At 40.6% G+C, this 21365-nt stretch overlaps 2 protein-coding genes and 1 gene segment (V, D, J or C); 2 read left to right on the forward strand and 1 right to left on the reverse strand.

Annotated features, from left to right (window-relative positions):
* The window catches only part of LOC311284461 (Ig kappa chain V-III region MOPC 63-like), a 945935-nt gene that overhangs the window by 434684 nt on the left and 489886 nt on the right, over positions 1–21365 (reverse strand).
* nog2 (noggin 2) lies at positions 1124–4827 on the forward strand. Its single transcript, XM_084398474.1, has one exon. It carries the CDS (start codon positions 4095–4097, stop codon positions 4728–4730), a length of 636 nt encoding a protein of 211 aa, XP_084254600.1. The 5' UTR covers positions 1124–4094; the 3' UTR covers positions 4731–4827.
* The window catches only part of ntn2 (netrin 2), a 33148-nt gene continuing 26173 nt past the window's right edge, over positions 14391–21365 (forward strand). The window contains exons 1-3 of one of the 3 annotated variants that reach the window (XM_084398467.1): positions 14391–14684; positions 16111–16136; positions 20866–21035. The gene's annotated coding sequence lies outside the window, so the exon portion shown is untranslated. The remainder of the gene's footprint in view (positions 14685–16110; positions 16137–20865; positions 21036–21365) is intronic. The other 2 variants (XM_084398469.1, XM_084398468.1) reach the window with 2 other exon arrangements.

Here is a 21365-nt window from a genome sequence, read left to right on the forward strand (position 1 = left end):
CAAACATATAACATGCTAGAAACATAATAATCACTGCAATAATGATCCAATCATAGACTCTTTTTGCCTATTTAAATCCAAACAGTGGCTTTTTTTGGGGGGGGCCCGGCAGTATATATACACTACAAAGTTTGTGGAGTTGGTAAGAATCTTTAATGTACTGTGAGAAGTTTCTTCTTACAGAAATGATTTTATCAGCTCTTAAATGTCATGGCGGTTGTTCATTTGACATATTGATCCAATGATTTGATCGTGTTTCAAGTAAAGCTAATCTGCGATGTGTTGTGTAGCGTGTGCTCTAGCACAAAACAACAAAATATGAATATTTAGATGGGTGACAAACTTCAGTATTGTGTATAAATGCCAAAATATATTAGAAAGTGAGATCAGATTAGAAGTACGTTTTGTTTTGCAAGTGCATTTTGGGTTACGGAGTAGTGGTTAGCTGGCGGAAAGTTAAAATAAATGCAAGATAGTCGTATTCAAGCTTTTAAATGCTTATTTCTTTTTCATGTTAATTGGATGAATTCAGGTCCAGCCCTTTTACATGAAGTCTTTCCAATCCGATTGAGCCGTCAAACTGATTATTTGGGCACACGCAGCTACTCGCACATCAACCGTACGCATTTGGCCTCTGAGACGGGCTGAATTACGTTTACAGCAATATCTTGTGGTTATTATGAATCTGGCTCCAGGAATGTGATGTCATCCCGCCCCCCTCGCATTGGGAATGCCCTCTCCCTGGGTCTCTTCCTTTTCCCAGCTCTCTGTCCCAGCAGGATATTTTCTCGCATTCATTTTAATTTTAGGCAACATGAATGAGGTTAATCAAGCTGGAATGCAGTGAAGTCACACACACACTGACCGCATCCCAATTAAATGAGGCCGAGAGATCATTATTGACCTCCTGCCCACCCACCCCCCTTCCACTTTTCTTTTCTTCCTGTGTCTTCTCCTCCCCTTTCTGTGCAACACGTTAGGCCTGAATAGAAGAGTAGAGTTGTGTTGTGTTGGAGTTGTGCGCTCAGTCTCTCACACACACACATTTAGAGGGAAGCGTCCCCATGCTGTGTCACTGAAAACCCTCACAGTCTGAGCTGTCAATCAAACGCCGTTGCTCCCATATGCTGAACGTAAGGTATGACATCATCCCGCGGTACCAACTCACGAAAATTATTTCTTATCGGACCGGCCCAAACACTCGTTTTCATCGAGCACTTCATCACTACATCGCGATAAACACGCGGCACCGGCCTCCATCGCTGTCGCCACAGAGATTCGTCAATTTAATGCTGTTTACAAGGCTTACAGTGAAAGCTTCAGAAAGAATAAAGAGTAAATCTTCAAACAGGCAGCGCTAAACGAGCCCAGATTCCCAGCATCTGCTTCCAGTTAGAGACACTGAGCCAGAGAAACACTGAGAGAAACGAGAGCAGAGACCGAGAGATGAGTGACAACTCGCTTGTTTACTCTGACTGAACAACACAGTTCATTTGAGCATCAAATGAGCCTAAGTGATATTCACGTTAGATATTTGCGTTGATTGGACATTAAGCAATTTATCACGAGTCAGCAATATTATAGGCTAACTACACTAGATAGCCTATTTTTTTTTATATTTGTTTATTCAGAATATCTTCAGATCTATCTATCGTTCTATCTATCCATCTATGTCTATCTATCCATCCATCTATCTATATATCTGTCCATCCATCCATCGTTCTAGTTTCTAGTTCTGTCTAGATACTCAATATATTTGCAGTATTTGAGGGTCTATATGAATCATTTTTTAAGTGAATCCTACCATACGTCTGTTGAGATACTGCCAGATTAAAAGTGGTTTTATGCATTTGAGATATATTCTCGATAATATTTTTTTAAATCAAACTATGTGCATTAGTTTGCAAGAATGAAACTGATGGACCTGATTGGGTTTAGCTACATCTTTTTTTTTTTTTTTTTTTACAACATTCATTATCAGATGATGATCATTATTTATTGCATAACATCAGAAGCTCATTCGTTCAAATTTGAATATACTTAAACCAAAATTCCAGGACATGTTTAGCTGTTTGAATGTTCCTGATGGTGTGTTAGTGCAGCGTCAGTGCGCCGCTCTCGTTAGCGCCCTCTAGTGGTCAATATGCGCCGTGACCCCGGCAGCTGAACCACAGAACCACAGAACCGCAGCCAGACAGTCTGCCACCGACACACACATCCACACATCCACAGACTGCTGGGGCCCTGCTTTACATGCCTCACACTCCTCACACTCCTCATGTCATGAAGCCCACAGCTCACAGAGGGAGATCCCTCCAGCCTCTGCAATCACCACAGACATTTCAGATAACACGCTCATTAAGAATATCAACCAATAATATCACATCTTTTGAGCATTATGAAATAGTTATTAAATAATTCTCAAGTTTAATGATGAATTAATGTGCATTCAAATATTTTGACTTTTTTTTAATGACTAGTTATTGTAAAGTTTTACACATGCATTTTTCGTGCACAATTTAATTGGGGAGATTTGAACGTTGACTCGCCTCCTGTTCACCTGAGAGCTGCTCGGCTTCTGGATGATAGTGATGGTGGTGCTGAATTTGTCCTTGTCGTTTGGACGTCAGGCACCGTGAGAGGTGACACGTCTCGCTATGTGGCCTGTTGAAACACTTAATTGTGGCCGTTTATTTGGTGACCCCGAGAGTTCATGCACGTTGGTTTCTGCCGGTGGCAAGAGCAAAGGTCGAAGCCGAATCCACAAACCTCCACACAAACCAGAGGCGCTTTAATGGACCAATTATTGGATTCCTAAGCACTTCACTTTGTTTTTCTTTTTCCTTGGGAAAAGTGATGTTGCCTGTGTGTGTGTGGCACAACTAGCCATGTCAGACTACTAAAAAAAAAAAGGGTTTATTAGGGGAAAGAAAAGCATTAAAATAATTATCCTTTAAATAAATACACAATATGCATCATGCTAATATGAGCCAAAGCCCCAGATGACCGATGCATCCAGCACAGAGTGTAATTTGAATGTGGTATGAATGAATTATAAGGTTTCCACTTGAACATTATTTGTGCAAGACCATCATAATAGGTGGGTTAAGTGTCACGGAATGTGCAAGATATGGAAAATCCCAAATGTGTGTTTTCTGGTTGCTGTTCTGTAACAGCCTGTGATAAATCTAGAGCTGTTGTGGTGTGTGTGTGTGTGTGTGTTCTGCTGTCAGTCAGAGTGAGGGTTCTTGGTGAGCTGGCCCCGCGCGCACACACACACACACACACGCGCGCTCTTGGAGTTGAGGGGGGAGGGAATGGGAGGGGATATTTAACTTGGGAAAGAGAGGCGTTCTCCTCCAGACGCGCTCATTCTCCTCTGTCCCAGATCAGGACCAGGCGAGTTTTCGGACGGATTTCTGACACCGCGGGGATATGAAGAACATGCAGCAGATATTCGCGGGAACGCGTGACGTGTAAAGGACTGCTCGGAACTGTCAAGAGTCTGATTTTTATACGGGACTAATGCCTAACATGTTCTAGACGCGGGTTGAGGTTCTGATTGCGCGCGGAGTTCTGCAGGATCTGCCCGCTCTGAGGAGAGACTGAGCGGCTCTCGTCCCGGGTCAGCAGCGCCGGTTCGGCGGGACGGACTGGAGCCTGTGCGCTCAGAGAGAGAGAGAGGGAGAGAGAGAGCGAGAGCGTAAAAATAACATTGGCTAAGACGCGCTCCATTCCGCGGGCGCGCTGACATTTCAAACGCCAGTTTGGGTGGCACCCGGCAACAAAACCCGAGCAGGCTGTAGAAACGGTGCCATCCCATCCTATCCCGTTGCCATGGTGACACGCCAACAGCTTCGCTAGAGGAAAGTCCGATGAGGATACGCTTTTGAACCTTTCGCACTTGGCACGCCTCACCTGAGCGAGTATCCCTGTGAAAGAAAGAAAGAAAGAAAGGAAAAAAAACAGCCCATGTCATTCCGGGCCACGCGGCCGTCTATTAAAAGATCTCGCTCGTGCTGTCGCTCGGACTATTTATGCACGAGGGCGCAGTGAGGGCCAACTCCACTCCATAGACACACAGAAGACAAGTCATGGGCAGCATCACCCGCGCGCTCCCGCTACTACTGCTGCTCCTGTGCGCGCACGGCACCGCGGCCCAGCACTACCTGCGCCTGAGGCCCTCGCCCAGCGACCACCTGCCCGTCCCGTACCTCATCGAGGAGCCCGACCCGGAGTACGACCCGCGTGACCAGGACCTCTCTGAGAAGACGCTGCGCAAGAAGCTGGGGAGCCACTTCGACCCCAACTTCATGTCCATCCACCTGCCCGCGCAGCTGAACACCAGCGCGCCCCCGGACCTCCCGCGCATGCCCATACCGCCCGAGCTCAAGAAGCTGGACCTCGCGGAGACGCCGTACGGCAGGCGCGTCAAGCTGGGCAAGAAGGCGCGGAGGAAGTTTCTGCAGTGGCTGTGGATGTACACGCACTGCCCGGTTTTGTACACTTGGAAGGACCTGGGCGTGCGCTTCTGGCCGCGCTACATCAAGGAGGGGAACTGCTTCAGCGAGCGCTCGTGCTCCTTCCCCGAGGGCATGTCCTGCAAGCCGGTCAAGTCGGTGACCAAGACCTTCCTGCGCTGGTACTGCCAGGGGTTCCTGCGGCAGAAGTTCTGCACGTGGATACCGGTGCAGTACCCGATCATCTCCGAGTGCAAGTGCTCGTGCTGAGCAGCGAGAGGGTGGATCGATTCTCAATGATTGCACTGTTTACCCACGGACAGGGATGTGTGGCGCCACATAGCGAATCTATTTTTTTAAATATATATATGTATATGTGTATATATATATATATATATATATATATATATATATATAGCTTTTTAATTCAAAGTATATGACATATATGTACATATTTAAGTCAAGGGAAGAAGACGAAGAAGAATGCAGCTATTTTTATTAAAGGATCAGGACCATATATTCTCACGAGGAGCACTTCAGCTCGTGGTTATTTTTATGAAATTATTGCGAAGACGCAAGAGAGAACTTCACTTTCCTCACTGAACTCTATTTATAGAGACTGAAGAAGAACACTACGTTGATGCCTAGAAGTTTTGTACAAATATTAATATCAATAATGAAGATTTAAAAAAAAAATTATACACGTGAACTCAGCCTTTTCTTTCTTTTGAAAATCATATAGTATTTTAGTAAAAAAACAAAAACAAATGTGTACGTTTTATTTATTGTTTTAACTGTTTTGAGTATGTATAGATAAAGAGAAGAGAATAGAATATACCAGAAATTCTACTTGAAAACTTCTAAAAATGAATTTAAGAGAATATTAATAATAATAATAATAAACATGTCAATGTAAATGCCATGGTTTTAGCAATAAAATCTGTTAAACTTGGACTGAGTGTGAAGGATCTGAGAAATGAAAAATATTGAATGATGCATATGTTGCAGAATGAATGCAGATCGTTCTCTCTGTGCCGTTCCTGCTCATAACGCTGTGGAAATACTCCGCATGGAAACGCTGTGCGTAAAAGCGCGCTGATGTTAACACAGCGCTAAAATATGATGCAGCCATTTTCAAACACTGTCATTGGTGAAATAGAGCAGGGAGAGCCAGCAGCTCCTGGCGTACAGCTTCTGGAAAGGGGAAGAGGGGGAAGAGAGGAGGGGGTGGGGGGGAGTCTGAGAGACAGAAATCTGAGCCCGATTCTTGTCCAAAAGTCTCGGCGTGAGAAACACTGCAACCCCTCTACAATGACTGTGAACTGATGCTGACGGTACCAGACTGTTAATTAGTCAGCAAACACACTGTCTGCGAGTTCAAGAGATGCGAGACTCGTAAAAACGCGACTTCACGCGCACAGCGGCTCTCCGTGTTCCCGAGACGCGCGCCTGTCACTGCGAGGGAAAGTGCGTGTTATTGCTGAGGTTATTGTGACAGATACACTGCTGCTGCTGTGTTTTGGCGCAGGGTGGGGGCAGTTGTCAGCTCTGTTTCTTGATGATGTCTAGAGCTTTTTGGAGGAGGCTGAGAGTGTGTGTGTGTGTGTGTGTGTGTGTGTGTGTGTGTGTGTGTGTGTGTGTGTGTGTGTGTGTGACGCGCCGGCGCCACTCGGCCGCGCACTCTGGCGAGCGCAGAATAGATTGAACAGTAACCCTTTCAGCCTGTGTGTGTGAAAGCCAATCCCCGACAAACTAGCCCTCAAAACACACAGCCGTCAGACTGGCGGAGCACTTCAGCCTTCTGTGAGGGGGGGGGTGTATTCATCATTAAAAATATGACCCAAGCTGGAGTGAATCAGGGAGTTCTTTGAGACCAAAGTTAAACACAATGTTTTCTGTCCTTGGCAGAGGCCAATGAGATACCAAATGAAGTAAATGCTCTAATGTGCAGTGTGTGTGCATGGAGACTGCGCTCGGGAAACAAAAGCAAAACAACTCACTTATCTGGATGAATTACAGCTAAGAACCGATGTAGAAATTTAATAATCGATCATCTGCGTGACTCTAAATAGTGCTGCGATGGAGAAAGCTTGTGATTTTGATTTGTTAGAGGTTTTGGTGTGTGTGTGTGTGTGTGTGTGTGTGTGCGTGTGTGTGACGAAACGCTTCCATTAGTCTTGTGGGTGACATTCATACTGTGCTTTGGGGACCACCAACAGTTGCCTTAACTCGTGTGTGTGTGTGTGTGTGTGTGTGTGTGTGTGTGTGTGTGTGTGTGTGTGTGTGTGTGTGTGTGTGTGTGTGTGGTTACTACAGTCTGTGTGAGTCAAAGTATATGCATGTGTTTGAGTTCCGAATCCCAAAACCTGCTTCTTTTTAATAGTGAGTTCAAGTGATATTATTCCTCATTCCTGCTCTAATAAAACAGCTTTCCGATGCAGAGCTGAGAGTGTTGCACATGTCTGCATCTTTATTTCCACATCCGAGATGGTACAACGGTGAGACTTGGGAACTTATGACAGTTATCAGCGTGATTTGGAACATGGTAAATAACATCTGAACTGATCTGAATCTCAATAAGATTTGAATCTGAACCCATCAATGTGAATTCATATTTTGCTGGTCGGAGCAAACAAATGCAAACATCAAACATGCATGTGATTATTTATGATTTAGTTTTCCATGACCTCACAGCATCACAGTGAGCGTTGACTCATTGTATGCAGTGGCCTCAAAAAAGTAATTAAAATCACACTTAAGTTCACTCTCAGAGAAATGTGAACCTTATTAGGTTTACAGTAGTACCACAGGGTACATGTTATAAGGTACTAACATGCACCTTTTAGGACTTGATCAGGAATAAAGTTGTCTAGCTGTTTTACCTCTAGTCATACTAAATAATAAAATAAAAATGCACAATCAATTTGCAAGCAAAATGACAGATGCGAAATGGTGCATACACACGTCCCTACTATATAGTAGGCGACACACAGTATGTGACGAGAGCAGTGTCTGATTTTACAGAGCTCATAAAAGTGTAGGGAAAAAGTCCCCGGATGATCTACTTCTTCCGGTGAGATGATGGACACTTTACTATCCCATGAGGCCACGGGAGAGGATCTGTGTATATACTGACATTTATACACAATCATACTACGCTCTTTTAGCAGTCGTGAAGTAATCATTATTTATCAAGAGAGTGTGTGATTTCGGACGCGGTCGTGGTGTTATAGTAATGTTAGTGGAATATGTCATGTGATTCTCCACACCTGCGGTTCCTCTGAACTTCAGGAGAAATGACTTCATTCAGCCACTAAAACCACAGAAACACCAGCTGAGGACTTCAACAGCACTCAACAAATATCTGAAACTAATTGAAATACTTTTTACTCAGACATTGCTAGTAAATTCCAACGAATAAGTATGACGAAACGCAAGTAACATTGAATTAAATATAAAGACTTTACACAGTTATTGAACTGAACTGAATCAACACTGAACTGATTTCAGTTTAATGACTGTTGACTGGCTTTATAGAGCTGCTTTACAGCACAATCAAATCGTTATTTTCCTGTTTATCACTGTAAAGCTGCGTTGAAACAATCTGTATTGTATAAAGCGCTACAGAAATAAAGGTGACTTGACTAGTATTTGGTATTAGTCACTTTAGACGTTCTACTAAGTAACTTTGCAACTACATGTCAACTAACTCTCATGTTAGGGTATTTCAGGTTAGTAGTATAAGTTGACATGTAGTTGCAAAGTTACTGAATGTCTGAGGTGGACCATTGAAATTAAGTGTTTCCTATTTCCTTATGATGAATGATGAAGAAAAGAGACATCAGCAATTCAGACAAGCAGATGATATTTGATCTTATTAAGTGTCTAAATAAACACTTTTAAGGTTTCTGTGCTGCAGGACATCAGGTGTTTCTGATACAGGTGTCAATCAAAGCTTTATTCACAAGTACACCATTACAGTATTGACAAAGCATTTAAGTATTTAATCAGCCCATGTGTTGGAAGTTACAGATAAACGGATGCTGGACAGGCAGGTCCACTCGAGATGTAATGAGGACTGAGCGTCAAGACGATGCGAGACTCCAGGAAGGAGTGTGTCGACTCTTGCTGTGTGATGTCTGCAGAGGAGTTCAGAAAGACAACACACTCCTGCAGTGTTTACTGAGGAACGGACGGGCATGTCTTAATGCTGTAGTGCTGAAACACAAGATCTGATGTCCAAGGAGAGAATTCAGATGATCCAGGGAACCTATATTGTGGGAGTCAGGAGTAGAACTAACCTTTTTTGTGGACAGGTATACCTGATGAAGAACTCCAACAATTAAACAAAGCTGAAGTTTGGGGTCAGTAAACTACTATTATACAGCAAAGGTGCATCAAAAGTGACATTAAAGACATTTATAATGTTAATGCTAGTTCTTTTTGACTTTCTACTCATCAAAAATGTAATCAAATAATCACATAGAAAACAGTTAAATTGTAATACTTCACAATATTACTGCTTTTGCTGTTAAAATAAACGCAGCCTTATTTCAAAATCATTTAAAAAAAAGTAATATCTGCAAATGTAAATCAGTGAAAAATTGATATTTTTCTCCTATAAAGCATTACTGTATATTCTAAAGCTGTGTTGTTTGGATGGATGCTCATGTATCTGTCACTTTCCATAGGGTCCAAAATGTGGCCTAATCGGTTTAAAAATGGGATCTGTTCATCTAATGCTACAAAGTCAAGTGTTCCCTATGAAGTGCTATCTTCCCTCAGCACTTTGATGGTTCTTTATTTCTCTGTCTCTGGCAGTTTCATGTGCTCTCCATGACGAGCAGAAGCAGTCGTGCATAATTCATAATTCTGCTTGTGTGACTCAAACGTACCTTGAACGGTTAAAATGTTTCATTTGCTCTTGATTCATCAAATTTATTGGTTGTCATAGTGGCCGTCTATTTTACTTAATGGGTCATTGGTAATTAGTCATTAGTCTGCATGCATGCATAGATCATATTCCGCTTCATGAAGAGAATATTTAACATGCTGCACTGCCCCCTACTGGCTAACCTGGATTGCCACGATAAATAATAAACACTAGAAGTTATCACTGTATTCATGTTAAATGAAACGATTCATGAGATGGTGACAGAATCACGTTATTAAACAGAATATGCAGCTCTATATTAAACGCCACATACCTACAGTACATCATCCCGATAAATATAAGTTATTGTTTTAAGGAATTTAAAATGAAAGCTTAATAATTTCGACACTCTCTGTCCATCACATTGACACACACCATGTGTGTATTTGTACCAGTAGAGCATGAGACTGTAATCTTTCCTAATTTTTCTCTCCATATCTTTCAGACATATGGCTTATAGATGCACAGGTGTCGTCATCATGCCAGTCTCGTCTCCTCCATTCCTGACACTGTTGGAGTGAATCATGATCAGTGTGAGAAGCTCATGTGTTTGCCTGTGGATGTGAAGCAGGTTTGACAGCTCAGAATTTCATGCACTGTCTACAAATATATTAATTTGTTATGCCACTATTTTTAGAACTTTCATACTCGGTTTCCACTTGTATATTGCATATATTTCTATATTATAGGTGTAATTTTTTAAATGTTTTTAGACACATATGTCAACAAATATTAAACATTTTCAATGTTATTGCTCTGGAAAAAAAAAGATATGTTTAATGGATGTTGGGTCTAGTGGGGTATGTTGTCACAAAACATACCCCACATAAAATATATATATATATATATATATATATATATTACATGGTCCTTGTTACACATGTATGTATAGTTACTGTAGTAATAACTATAAATTATGCATAATTACATGCAACTACAAAATTTAAACTAACCCTAAATCAACCCCTATTCCTAAGGACATGTAGTTAATTATTATTACTCAGTACCTAAATGTATAATTACACTGCAACACAGACACCTTAAAATAAACCGTGTGTGTGAGAGAGAGAGAGAGAGAGACAGAGATTATTTTTTTATATATATATGAACTGTAAGTTTATATTATATTGTAAAAAGTTCTAAAAAGAAAAAAGTAAACAATCTATCAATCAGTTGTACAATAAATTGCATTGTAATTAATGAACTGTATATAATTATAAACCTAACACGTGACACTTTCTGTGAACATATTTCAAGGTTTTAGTTCAAATCTGCCGTCATTCGTGCCTTTTGTCCTGGTTTTAGCTTGTTATGCAACACACTTTATAAAGTTATAAATATGTACATTTAGTTTGAGGAACAGAATGATTTATGACTGTAGTTTGAGACCAGCATATGAGCCACTGCTATATAGAAAACAAACACTTAAATCCTCCTCTTGTGGCAATAAACCCCTCTGTAATTTAGATAAATATCTCACTGCTCTGGTGTTAACGGTTTTACTGCTGCAGAATTACTATTTCCCCTCCCACATGATAATGAAAGGTTAACACACTCATGAATGACTCAAACTTGAAGTGTAAGAATGCTAGACAGACAGCAGGGGGCGCCATTGACTCACATATTTCTTCTACACAGGTTCCACACTGTCCTCTCTCTCTCTCTCACACACACACACACACACACACACACACACACACACACACACACACACTCCTGTGAGTGGGGTTTCTGTAGATGGCACAGACAGATCGTCCTGAAAGGTTTGTATGAGTGTGTGAAGTGCTTGTGTGGGGCAGGAGGAGACGGCTCTTTTATTTCTTGACCTCTCACACATGTGACACACTCATCAGAGTAAAACGCCACTGAACGGTGCCATAAATACCACAGGAATGTTGAGAAGCTTACACAGGCCTGAGAAACTCCCACACACGTCAACACACACACACACACATGGACGCTATTCATTGAGAAATTACTTTATTTTTCGGCACATTAGGAAAAATATTTGGATTTTTGCTGTTGCCACATGCGCGATCCCAAATCTTTTGAGTCTATGATCCGCACCAGTGGTACCAGTCCCCCTAAAACCAACCGCACAGACCAGTTTGCCATGCAGTGACGTTAAAAACCATTCAGCATTTATTTATTGTGTGTCAGCATGAAAGCATGTGAGAGTTTCCCCACTCATCAACACAAAGAACTATGAAATGAAATATAAAACAAAGTATTTGAATAAGTCAATTCCCCAGTTGTTTGGTTGGACTGGGCTCTCCACTTCAGTGTGGTTTTGGCTGTGTGTTTTAGTTTACTGTTGTGTTGAAAGGAGAATCATCCTCCCGCTCCCAGAGCTCGACACGTTCTCCTCCAGGAGCCTTTTTCTTTCTTTTTTTTTTCTTCCCCAGTTCCAATCATTTTTTTCTTCAAGTTTTCCAGTCTGTGCCGCAGAGAAGTATCAACACGAGCGTGGTGCTTCACTGGAGGAATGGTGTTGTCTGAGGTTTGTGTTGCAGAAAATGAAAAATAGTTCAGCTTTAGGCTGATCGGATTATTGTCTTGCATCCAGCGGAGAACTTTCTGCTGCCTTTTTTTTTGCAAGCCAGATTTATTAAAGGAATAATTCACCCCCAAAATAAAATGATTCCATACATCTGATTTTCATTCTTCCGTCAAACACAGAAGATGTTAGACAGAATCTCTAAACTGCTATTTTCCATCAAGTTAAATCATGTCATTATCATCTGAGAATATTCCCCTCCACAGCTTTCTAGTCTGATTTGTGACTCACAATTACCACAAAACCATTGACTTTAAGGCATCAGTGATCATCTTGATGCCTCTAATATAAGATGAAAACTAGATATTCCTCAGAAGAAAGAACATCATACAGGTTTGGAACGAGGGATCTTCATCAGTTGGTGTAGTTGAAATATTTGATAGTATTTAAACAGTTGCGTGGTGTACAGTTGTCATCCCGCGCACACACTCGGATCTGGAGGATGGCCAGTTCTGGGCAGAACTGTAGCTGTTCCACATCTTTTTAATGACGTTCTTTTCAGTGCTTTGAGGTGGTGGAAAAATTCCCGGGCTTAGTATTTTTCAGAAGACTGTCTTGATCAGTTTAGAATGTTCTCGTGATGAATGTTTCCTTGGAAGATGCGCAGTATAATGTTAAATGTGCAGTCCAAGCGAGTCGTTTTGTAACCTGACGAGAAGAGTATGGTGCTTTATAGGTAATTCGAGAGTATGAAAACAAGACCTTTGTGTTGATCATGAGCTGCATGATGAAACACAATAAAAGTTGGTTTAATAAGCACTGTGCCTCTTTGATTTATTTATAGATATATTATCACCTATTTGGGTTTCCAACACTATTATAGAGAAGCCCTCGTTAAAGGATCTTGATCACGTGATGTGCGATTCATCCTCATGTGTTTTAGGTTCAGTTCTGGAATTCTGTGAGTGTGATGCATCACGGTTTCCTACTCGGACGGTGCGGGATGATTATAATAATTGATCTGTTTGGGACAAACACACACACTGCATCTGCCTTGAGTTTGTTCCGTGTTCTCATTACGCGCTCCATCTGGATTCTTCATCTCACACACACGCCGATTGTTTCCGATGATTTACCGGAATCAAAGACTCTGGAATGACTCCATGAGATAGTATCGTGGAATAAATAAACATTAGTGTGGCAATTGAGCGGCGGAACATCAGCAGAGCACTAACGCGCATGCGCAAAGACAAAGTCTGATGCTGCCAGAGGGTGCGAATGATTGGAGTCTGACCTCCTCACCCGCTACACCCCCTTCACAACCCACAGAAAGAGGTCGAGCGGTCTTAGCAAAAGTTACTAGTTATAGGGCTTAGTTGTTTCTCAAGGATTTAAAACGTCTCAGTATTAAAGGGACCGTTCACCCAGAAATGAAAATTCTGTCATCATTTACTGATCCACAAGTTGTTCCAAACCTGTATTCATTTCTTTGTTCTGCTGAACACAAAAGAAGATATTTTGGGTAACCAAACGGTTGATGAGACTTCAATAGTATTAAACAAAAAAAAAAAAGTTGATGGGGTCCATCAACTTTTTAGTCACCGACATTCTTCAAAATATCTTCTTTTGTGTTCATACAGGTTTGAAACAACTTTGTGGATCAGTAAATAATGACAGAATTAAACATTTTGGGTGAACTATCCCATGTTAGATTACCATTTATTTTCACTAGTTGAAAAACAGACGCTATCGTAAGTCTGAGGAGGTGAGTAGCTACTAGGTTTTCATATCACTAATATATATAAAAAACGTTTTGTTTAAAAGATAATTAACGGTTAGCTGATTGTGAATGTACAGCCAAAGTAGTTTATGAAGCGCGAGACGAACCTCACAGACTGCGCCTCGAAAATTACATTTGTATTCACGTGTAATATTTCACATATTCTCTATAAAGCCGAAATTCCACACCCTAAAAGTCTAAGTATAATTCGCATAGCGCTAGACCACACACGGCGTCTCCAAACCAAGTTACCTACCTAGACAGCATCATAGGTGCCTGTGTCATTCATGTGTGTTACAGGCGCGTAACGGAGTCGACAGGCGCATCTGGAGATGCTAATATTGCAGCTCTTGTAAGATAAATTGCTTGTTTATCATTTGTAAGTCGCTTATCAAGCGTTTGCTAAAAATACATGCGAAACAAAAATGCTGTCTGGCACTATGATGCTCAGAAAAATGCAGTACGCGACTCTGCCAGATGTAAGACCCACGACCACCCACTGGACGCGTCTGAAAACAAAGCGAGTTGCTGCTAAGACAGCATTTTTGTGGCATAATTGGCGCGCGTGAATCCACAAAATCCTGTGTGCTCATTTGACGGGCAAAGATGTTACACTATTACCCAAAACACCACGCGCCGCCGCATATGGTGCCCAAAAATGCCGTCTAGGTAGGCGGCTTACTAGGGTTTGAAACAGAGCCTCCCTCTCTAATACAGTTTGTGTCTGGAATTGTGTGTGTTTGAGGGGGGCTCAGTCGAGTTTCTCACCTTGGCTCTCTCTCCGTCACCCCTCCTCTCTCTCTCTCTCTCTCTCTCTCTCTCTCTCCCTCTCTCAGTGCGCGAGCGTGTGTCAGTGTGTGTCTGTCTCATGAACGGAACTGACCGCTGCTGGATCTGTGAGTAACATTCATTCACCAACAGACAACGGGACTAAACCAATCGATCTGGATTTATTTCCCCACACACCCGCTCTTGAATGAGGTTTAGAGGTTCAGACGGGATTCACAGATTCAGGTGAGTTATCAAAACACTTCAAGTGCATCATGCATTTTGCAATCATAATTGGAGATATATGTAGCATCATATAGTATAGTTAAGCATGTGATTTGTTAAGTCAGGTGAGTGAGAGCTTTGCAGATCACAACCAGCTCTTCAAATTACATTGAATGCATTACATTATGAAAATTCAGCTTGGTTACCATTGTTCCCCATACATACTATATACTCTATATACTAGTGACTGTTACTACAGTAAATCTTTGTTGGTGTGATATTAATATATAAAAAAACAATTCTGAAAGCTTTTAACAATGTTTTGTTTGAATTTATTACGATTTTACTGTTGTAAATAAGTGACTACTAAAATGAATTTCAAATGCAGTGAATGATATTTAATCAGCCGGTGTGTTTTGTTGTATTTATATAGTTATGAATAATATTGATTAAACAATAATGAGGGCGGCACTGTGCACTGCTCATATTCTCTGACAGGTGAGCGAGAATTTCTCTTTTTTTAATGGTGATTTAACAGAGCGCTCCAAACTGGGTTTCCTTCCCGGTCCACGAGCGATGCCAAGCAAAGCAACTCTACACGAGTCTTCTTAGGTATGCGTGACACCGTCAAGATTTCTGCTTCCCCTGATGGACGTGGCACACACACGTTTGTGTGTGTGTTTGTGTGGATTCCTGTGATTTTATTGCAGTGAAGCCCCTCTCTGGTTTCCCTGAGGTCACAGATGAACTGTAGAGTTAAACTTTGGGAAAAACATTTACGCCAGCTCAGTTTACTGATCCTGCCCACTGCTGGCCCTCAAGAAAAGGGGGAAAAAAATCAGACGTTTCAAGAGCTGTCAAAACGAAAAGCTCTGTGTTTACCAGTAAAGTCAAAGGTGTAGCAAACCGTGTGTTGGTTTGATTCTTGACCTACTTACTACTAAAAACCATCAAAACTCTGTCATCGTTTTACTCATCCTCATGTTGTTCCAAAGCCGTATGAGTTTCTTCTCCTGTGGAACACAAAAGGAGATATTTAGCACAATGTTTATGCTCCTCTTTTCCATACAATGAATCAAATCTACAAAAAGCACATTCAAAAAAAGCTCCATGCAAGTCATTTTTTCACTGAAAAGCTTCCCTACTGTCATAGCTCTTAAATCTTATTTGTATTTGCGCATATTTAAATGTTTATGAAAGTGATGCTGAATACCATCAGTTCTCACAGGTCATGTGACGGATATTAAAATGTTTTGGTTTATTGAAAAAGATGGAATATTTCCTTAAGTGACTGCTTTCTCACAAAAAGACTTGGTCGAGTAGACTACTTTATTGTGTTGTTTTTTGTCCGTTTCGTAGTTCCTCTTCCCCTGGTCACCATATGCGTTCATTGTATGAAAAGAGCAGCTTGTACATTCTCCTAAACATCTCCTTTTGTATCCCACAGAAGGACGAAATTCCCACGATATGAGGGTGAGTAAATGCAAAATTTCTATTTCTGGGTGAACTATTTCTTTAATTCGCACGCATCAAACTCTTCTGTGATGATGCACTGAATGCATATGATGTGTGCCATGTGTGATTTTGGGTCCAGTTTTCGCGTTATGTTCCTGTTCTCCTGCATTTTAAGACATAATTGGGCCGTATTTTCAGCGCTGGGCAACATTAGAGCGTTTTTCAACTTCAGTGAAAGGTTTGGATCTGACACAGCCTTGGCTCGGTCCACCTTAGCAGCTAAAGTCAACATGGCCTATATTTCACTCTCCTCCTCTTCCAGCACAGGAAGCTTCATCTGTGTGTGTGTGTGTGTGTGTGTGTGTGTGCATGACACCCTTTTCTCTTTTGTCGCCAACAAAAAAAGCCCCTCCACTAACTTTAACTGCTTTACTGGACTTACCTCTTAAAAGGGTCGTATCATGAATCAAATGATGATCTTTCAAGATAAAAGACTTTGATGTACTTTGAAAACAACTTTTAGGAACATTTATTAAAGTGTTGCAAACTTCCAAAACTCTCTATTGTCAGACAGATAAATAAATTTGATCATATGACCATCCATATTGCATAATGTAAAGAGTAAAATGCGGGAAACAGACACATTTAACCACAAAATGACTGTTTTTGGTTTACTTACACTAGAGTGGATCTTAGGATAAAAACATTATTATATTAAATATTTTTGTATGCGTGAAGAATGTGTGATATGACCTCTTTAAGAGTTGTGCATTGCTCCTGCTTTTGTCTGTCTGTTTACGCATGTGATTTTAAGCATGTCAAGAGGTCAGGGGTCATAAAATAGCAGGTGACAGCTGTAAAAGTGTAATTGTGGGAGTGTGTGCGCTTGTAGTTATTCTATGCCGTGCAGCTCCTGCGCTGTAACTTTTGGGGTGTGCCTAAACACACACACACACACACACACACATGGAGTGTGTCCAGTCGGAGAGCGGCGTTAAATGATTCAATCTGTTGTAGCCCTGGCACCTTAAGACTTTGTGTTTGTGTGTGTTAGTGTGTGTGTGTGTGCGCGAGCAAGAGTGGTGCACAAAATGTGTTTGTCAGTATTTGAACACTTCATAAAATTATTTGTGGTTTCCCTCCTGAGTTCAAAGCTGGTGATGCCTAGCGGTGAAATTTTTGTTGTCAACTGGAAAAAGATGTGTGTGTGTGTGTGTGTGTGTGTGTACTTTTGCATGTTATTTTACACAACACCCATGCATTAAACCCCCAACACCACCCTAAACCACACACACGTTTGCATATATATCTAAATGAGGACATGCCATAGACTTCTATTGTTTTTATATATATATTTTTATATATATATACACCTCTATTGTATTTGGACGTCTCTAAAGAAAGGTTTTGCTAGATTAGTTTTAGCGAACCTCTGGCAGAATTTCTGTCCCCAAAGTAAAATTGCAGAACTGTGAAGCAACACATGATGTATTACTGCACAGATTCTCAAAAAATCTTCAAATTATTTTCAAATCAGCAATCAATGCATGAGCCGGTGTGTTTCTGTGAGTGTGTGTGTGTGTGTGTGGCTAAGGATCAGGTTCTGCTGTTTTAGTAAGGGCTGGGTTTGGTCCGTGTGTGTGAAGGAAGGGTCTGGTCGCAGTGGCTGCATTCTTTTACCAGGCGGATTTCTTTCCACTCGCACATTAGTAGTCAAGCATTTTGCAACTATGACTTGCATCAGTTTTGCTTCCCAGATTCCTCAAATAATGTCCTGTTGTTACTTTATTAAGTGATCAGATGCTCCATTTTCACCTGCTGAACCACACAACAGGTGAAAAACTAATCCTAGGACGGACCCGAGACTCGATAAAACACAACAGAGCAGGTCCACAGTCATCAACACTAATGTACGTTAAATCAACACCGATCCTCCATTTTCTTTGGAGTAATTCATGTTGACAGCAAACATGCCTCTCTGTTATATCTTGTTATTGCAATATTGAAGTTCTTAAAGGAAAATTGGTATTGAAGAAGCGAGTCAGATGAAGAGCGAGAGCGAAGCACACATGATTGTTCTCGGTTGAGACGCTCTGGATTAGTTTGTCCAGACCGATTTCTCTCTCTCTCTCCCCCATTACAATCAACATTCGCAACTCATTTTACTCCCATAATGTGATGTGTTTCCAAATGAAAGAGGATATTCAGGAAGAAAATTGTATCCATCGGGAATTGACTGAGAAATGGGCGTTTCATTCAAACCTGAACCGTTATTTTAGTATTATTTATTTATTATTATAGTTTTTTTTTTTAAATCACTTTTTATTTAAACTTTTGTCATTTTTATTAAATTATGACTATTTATAGTACATTTAATTTATTTTTACTAGATTTAGTTGAGTTTTAGTTTTATTTCCTGTTTTTGTACTTCTACTTAAACTAAAAATATAAACGGAAAATATTCATCTATTTTTTGTAGGAAAAAAACAAACAGTTTTTCATCTAATATTTATATTTTATTTCACTTTTGTTTCAGTTAACACATTTTTTTTTGAATAGTTTTAAATTGAGTTGACAACAATATCCATGGACCTGAATGTGAGTTTGCTAAAGAAATGTTTAAATATTTACTCGGTTTTTAGTTAACATTATCCATCAGCCTGTACATGCAGCCAAGTTATTATAATTTGACGAAAGATTCTAAAGACAGATGTTATCTTTACACTGGGATACAAGTATTTTAGCATGAAAAAAAATTACAATTCACCTTTAAATCTGAAGTGTATTTAGTTGTCATCTGAGCTTGTGCACTTGTGTTATGTGTGTATGTCTCAGTTCTGATAAATGCGCAAGCACACACACACACACTCGGTGGAGAAACTCAACTCTCCATATTTAGTCATTCTGTAAGAGATGTCCATTCTTCATTATGATCCATCTCTCTCTCTCTCTCTCTCTCTCTCATATATAATCTCTACTTTGACGTCCTTTATCTTCAGCCACTATCTATCTTTTCTATCCTCCCACATATCGTCCCTGTCCTCGGTTCTGTCCATATTTGTCCCTCTTTTTGTCTCAAACCTTTCACCTATTTCTGTCTCATGTTCTTCATGTGTGTGTGTGTGAATCAGAGGCATGTGTATTTTTTCCTCCGAATCAGACAGATCCGTCAGTAAATGATGTTGCGGTGTGGACACACACACTGTGTAAACACAAAAAGACCACACAATGAGAATATGTGTGTATACATACAATGGGGAAAACGTCTGAGACCGCACTGACATTATTTTTTTCATTTAATTCTGGAAAATAAGTAAAGTTTTAGGACTTGAAATTGTGAAATTGTGGCTTTTCTGTAGCTCAAACAGTCGAATATATATATATATATATATATATATATATATATAAAAAAGTAATTTTGTTCAAGTCAATATTGTGTAAAATAGCTGTTTATATAAATTTAGCAAACTGAAAAAAATTATACTCCTTTTTTGTATTATATGTAAGCCCTATATTGGGAATATCCTTGATATTGGCATCGATCAGCTGCTAATTTGTGGGAAAAGTTACATTTTTGCTCCCATTTAAGCTTAAAATGATGGAACATTCTCAAATAATGCTGGAGACATTGATCATCATTTTTTTTTTTAATCACAATCTCATTCTTTTTTTGTCAAATTGTTGTGTCGATAACTTACATTTTTGAACTGAATTAGAAAAGACTGCAAAATAGAAGCATTTTCAGTAGTGGTCTTAGACCCTTATACGTGTACGTCTGTGTGTTTATGCTAGAGTGATCGAGCGAGGGAGAGAAAGAGAGAGGTGGGGTGAGAGAGTTCGACTGACAGCGTGAGGGTCAAATAATGAGCTTAATTCTCTGTTTGGTGTTTGATGATGTGTGACTGAAGAGATGTGTGTGTGTGTGTGTGTGTGGAGAGAGATGTGTGAGTTTGGTAGAATGTGACAGAAACAGAGGAAAAAAAGGACCATTTTAGGGCTAGTGTCTTTAAATATCTAACAAATGCTCTGCAATTCTCTTCACAAACACACTACTGTCAGGCTTTGTAGCTTCATAATACTAATGCTATCATTTGCTTGCCCAAAAACTTGAAAAAGGACACAAAAGCACCATAAAAAGCTTTGAGGATTATTGATTCAGTTAGTTAAATGAATGGATGAATTTGTGAACTGAATCAACTGAATCATTGGAAAGATGATTCATGAATCGGACATGTCTGATTCTCTAAGAGCTTGTCAGTAAATGACCCCACATTTCGTTTGTTTCTCACACATAGCTGTGGAATGGTTTCAGGAGAATTTCAGGAGTGCTTTTGTGCGCTTTTTGATGCCTGACAGCTTCATTGTCGTCGCATGGGAAGAGCATGATGTAGTAACAGCTGTGACGTGAAACCTGTACGAATCTGAGCGTCTCATCTAGTTTTCAGCACAATAATAATGATGAATTAATCTGGCTTGCGTTTAAATGAGGTATCGTTTTTTTATAGAATTCGGCAGATGTGTATAACGTGCTTTTACAGTCATTATTTGAGGGTCCGGCTGTACCGTTGCAAAGGGGCCCGAGCAGAAAGAGCCGCATTGATATTCACATCACACACACACAGTGACAGGTCCTAAGAGAGGAGTTTTACTCTGGTTTCATGGTTCATTGCTCTTTGTAGTGCTGTAGAAGTGTGATTGGGCTCAGATACACGCTCATGTCAAACTGTTTCTCATTAACTCTAAACAGCGTGCGGATCTCATCAGATTCCCCCCCGGCGGATCATATGTGCGTCGACCTGCGGATCCAAGCATCAGGAGAGTTTGAGAGTATCCAGTTTTCTACGTTCGGTGTCCGTCCGGATCATGGCTCGTAGGACGTGGAACGGACTGTGACCGCAGATTCCTCCAGCAGTTGAGGTAGTACGCTTTCTTAGTTTGAAAATTTCATAGAAAAGCATCTGAGCAAAGCAACATTATATTAAACGCTCTCATTCAAAATCCCCAACGGCCCCCGCGAAAACATTAGGAATCTCAGCATGTGTTTACCAAGACCAAATTAACCCATCTGCGGTGTATTTCTGCATGCGTGGCTTTCCTAAAATGGCTCTTTTGGTTGAAATGCCTATTAATGAGAATTTCTAAAACACACTTGCACAAGTTGCTCATTCCTTTAACTCTTCTAGTTCAGCGTGTGCATCGTCCCGCAGCGATCCTCAGATCTCATGTGTTGTTGAGGAGAGTGTGCTG

This window comes from Rutilus rutilus (assembly GCF_951802725.1).
Source record: "Rutilus rutilus genome assembly, chromosome: 24".
NCBI lineage: Eukaryota > Metazoa > Chordata > Actinopteri > Cypriniformes > Leuciscidae > Rutilus > Rutilus rutilus.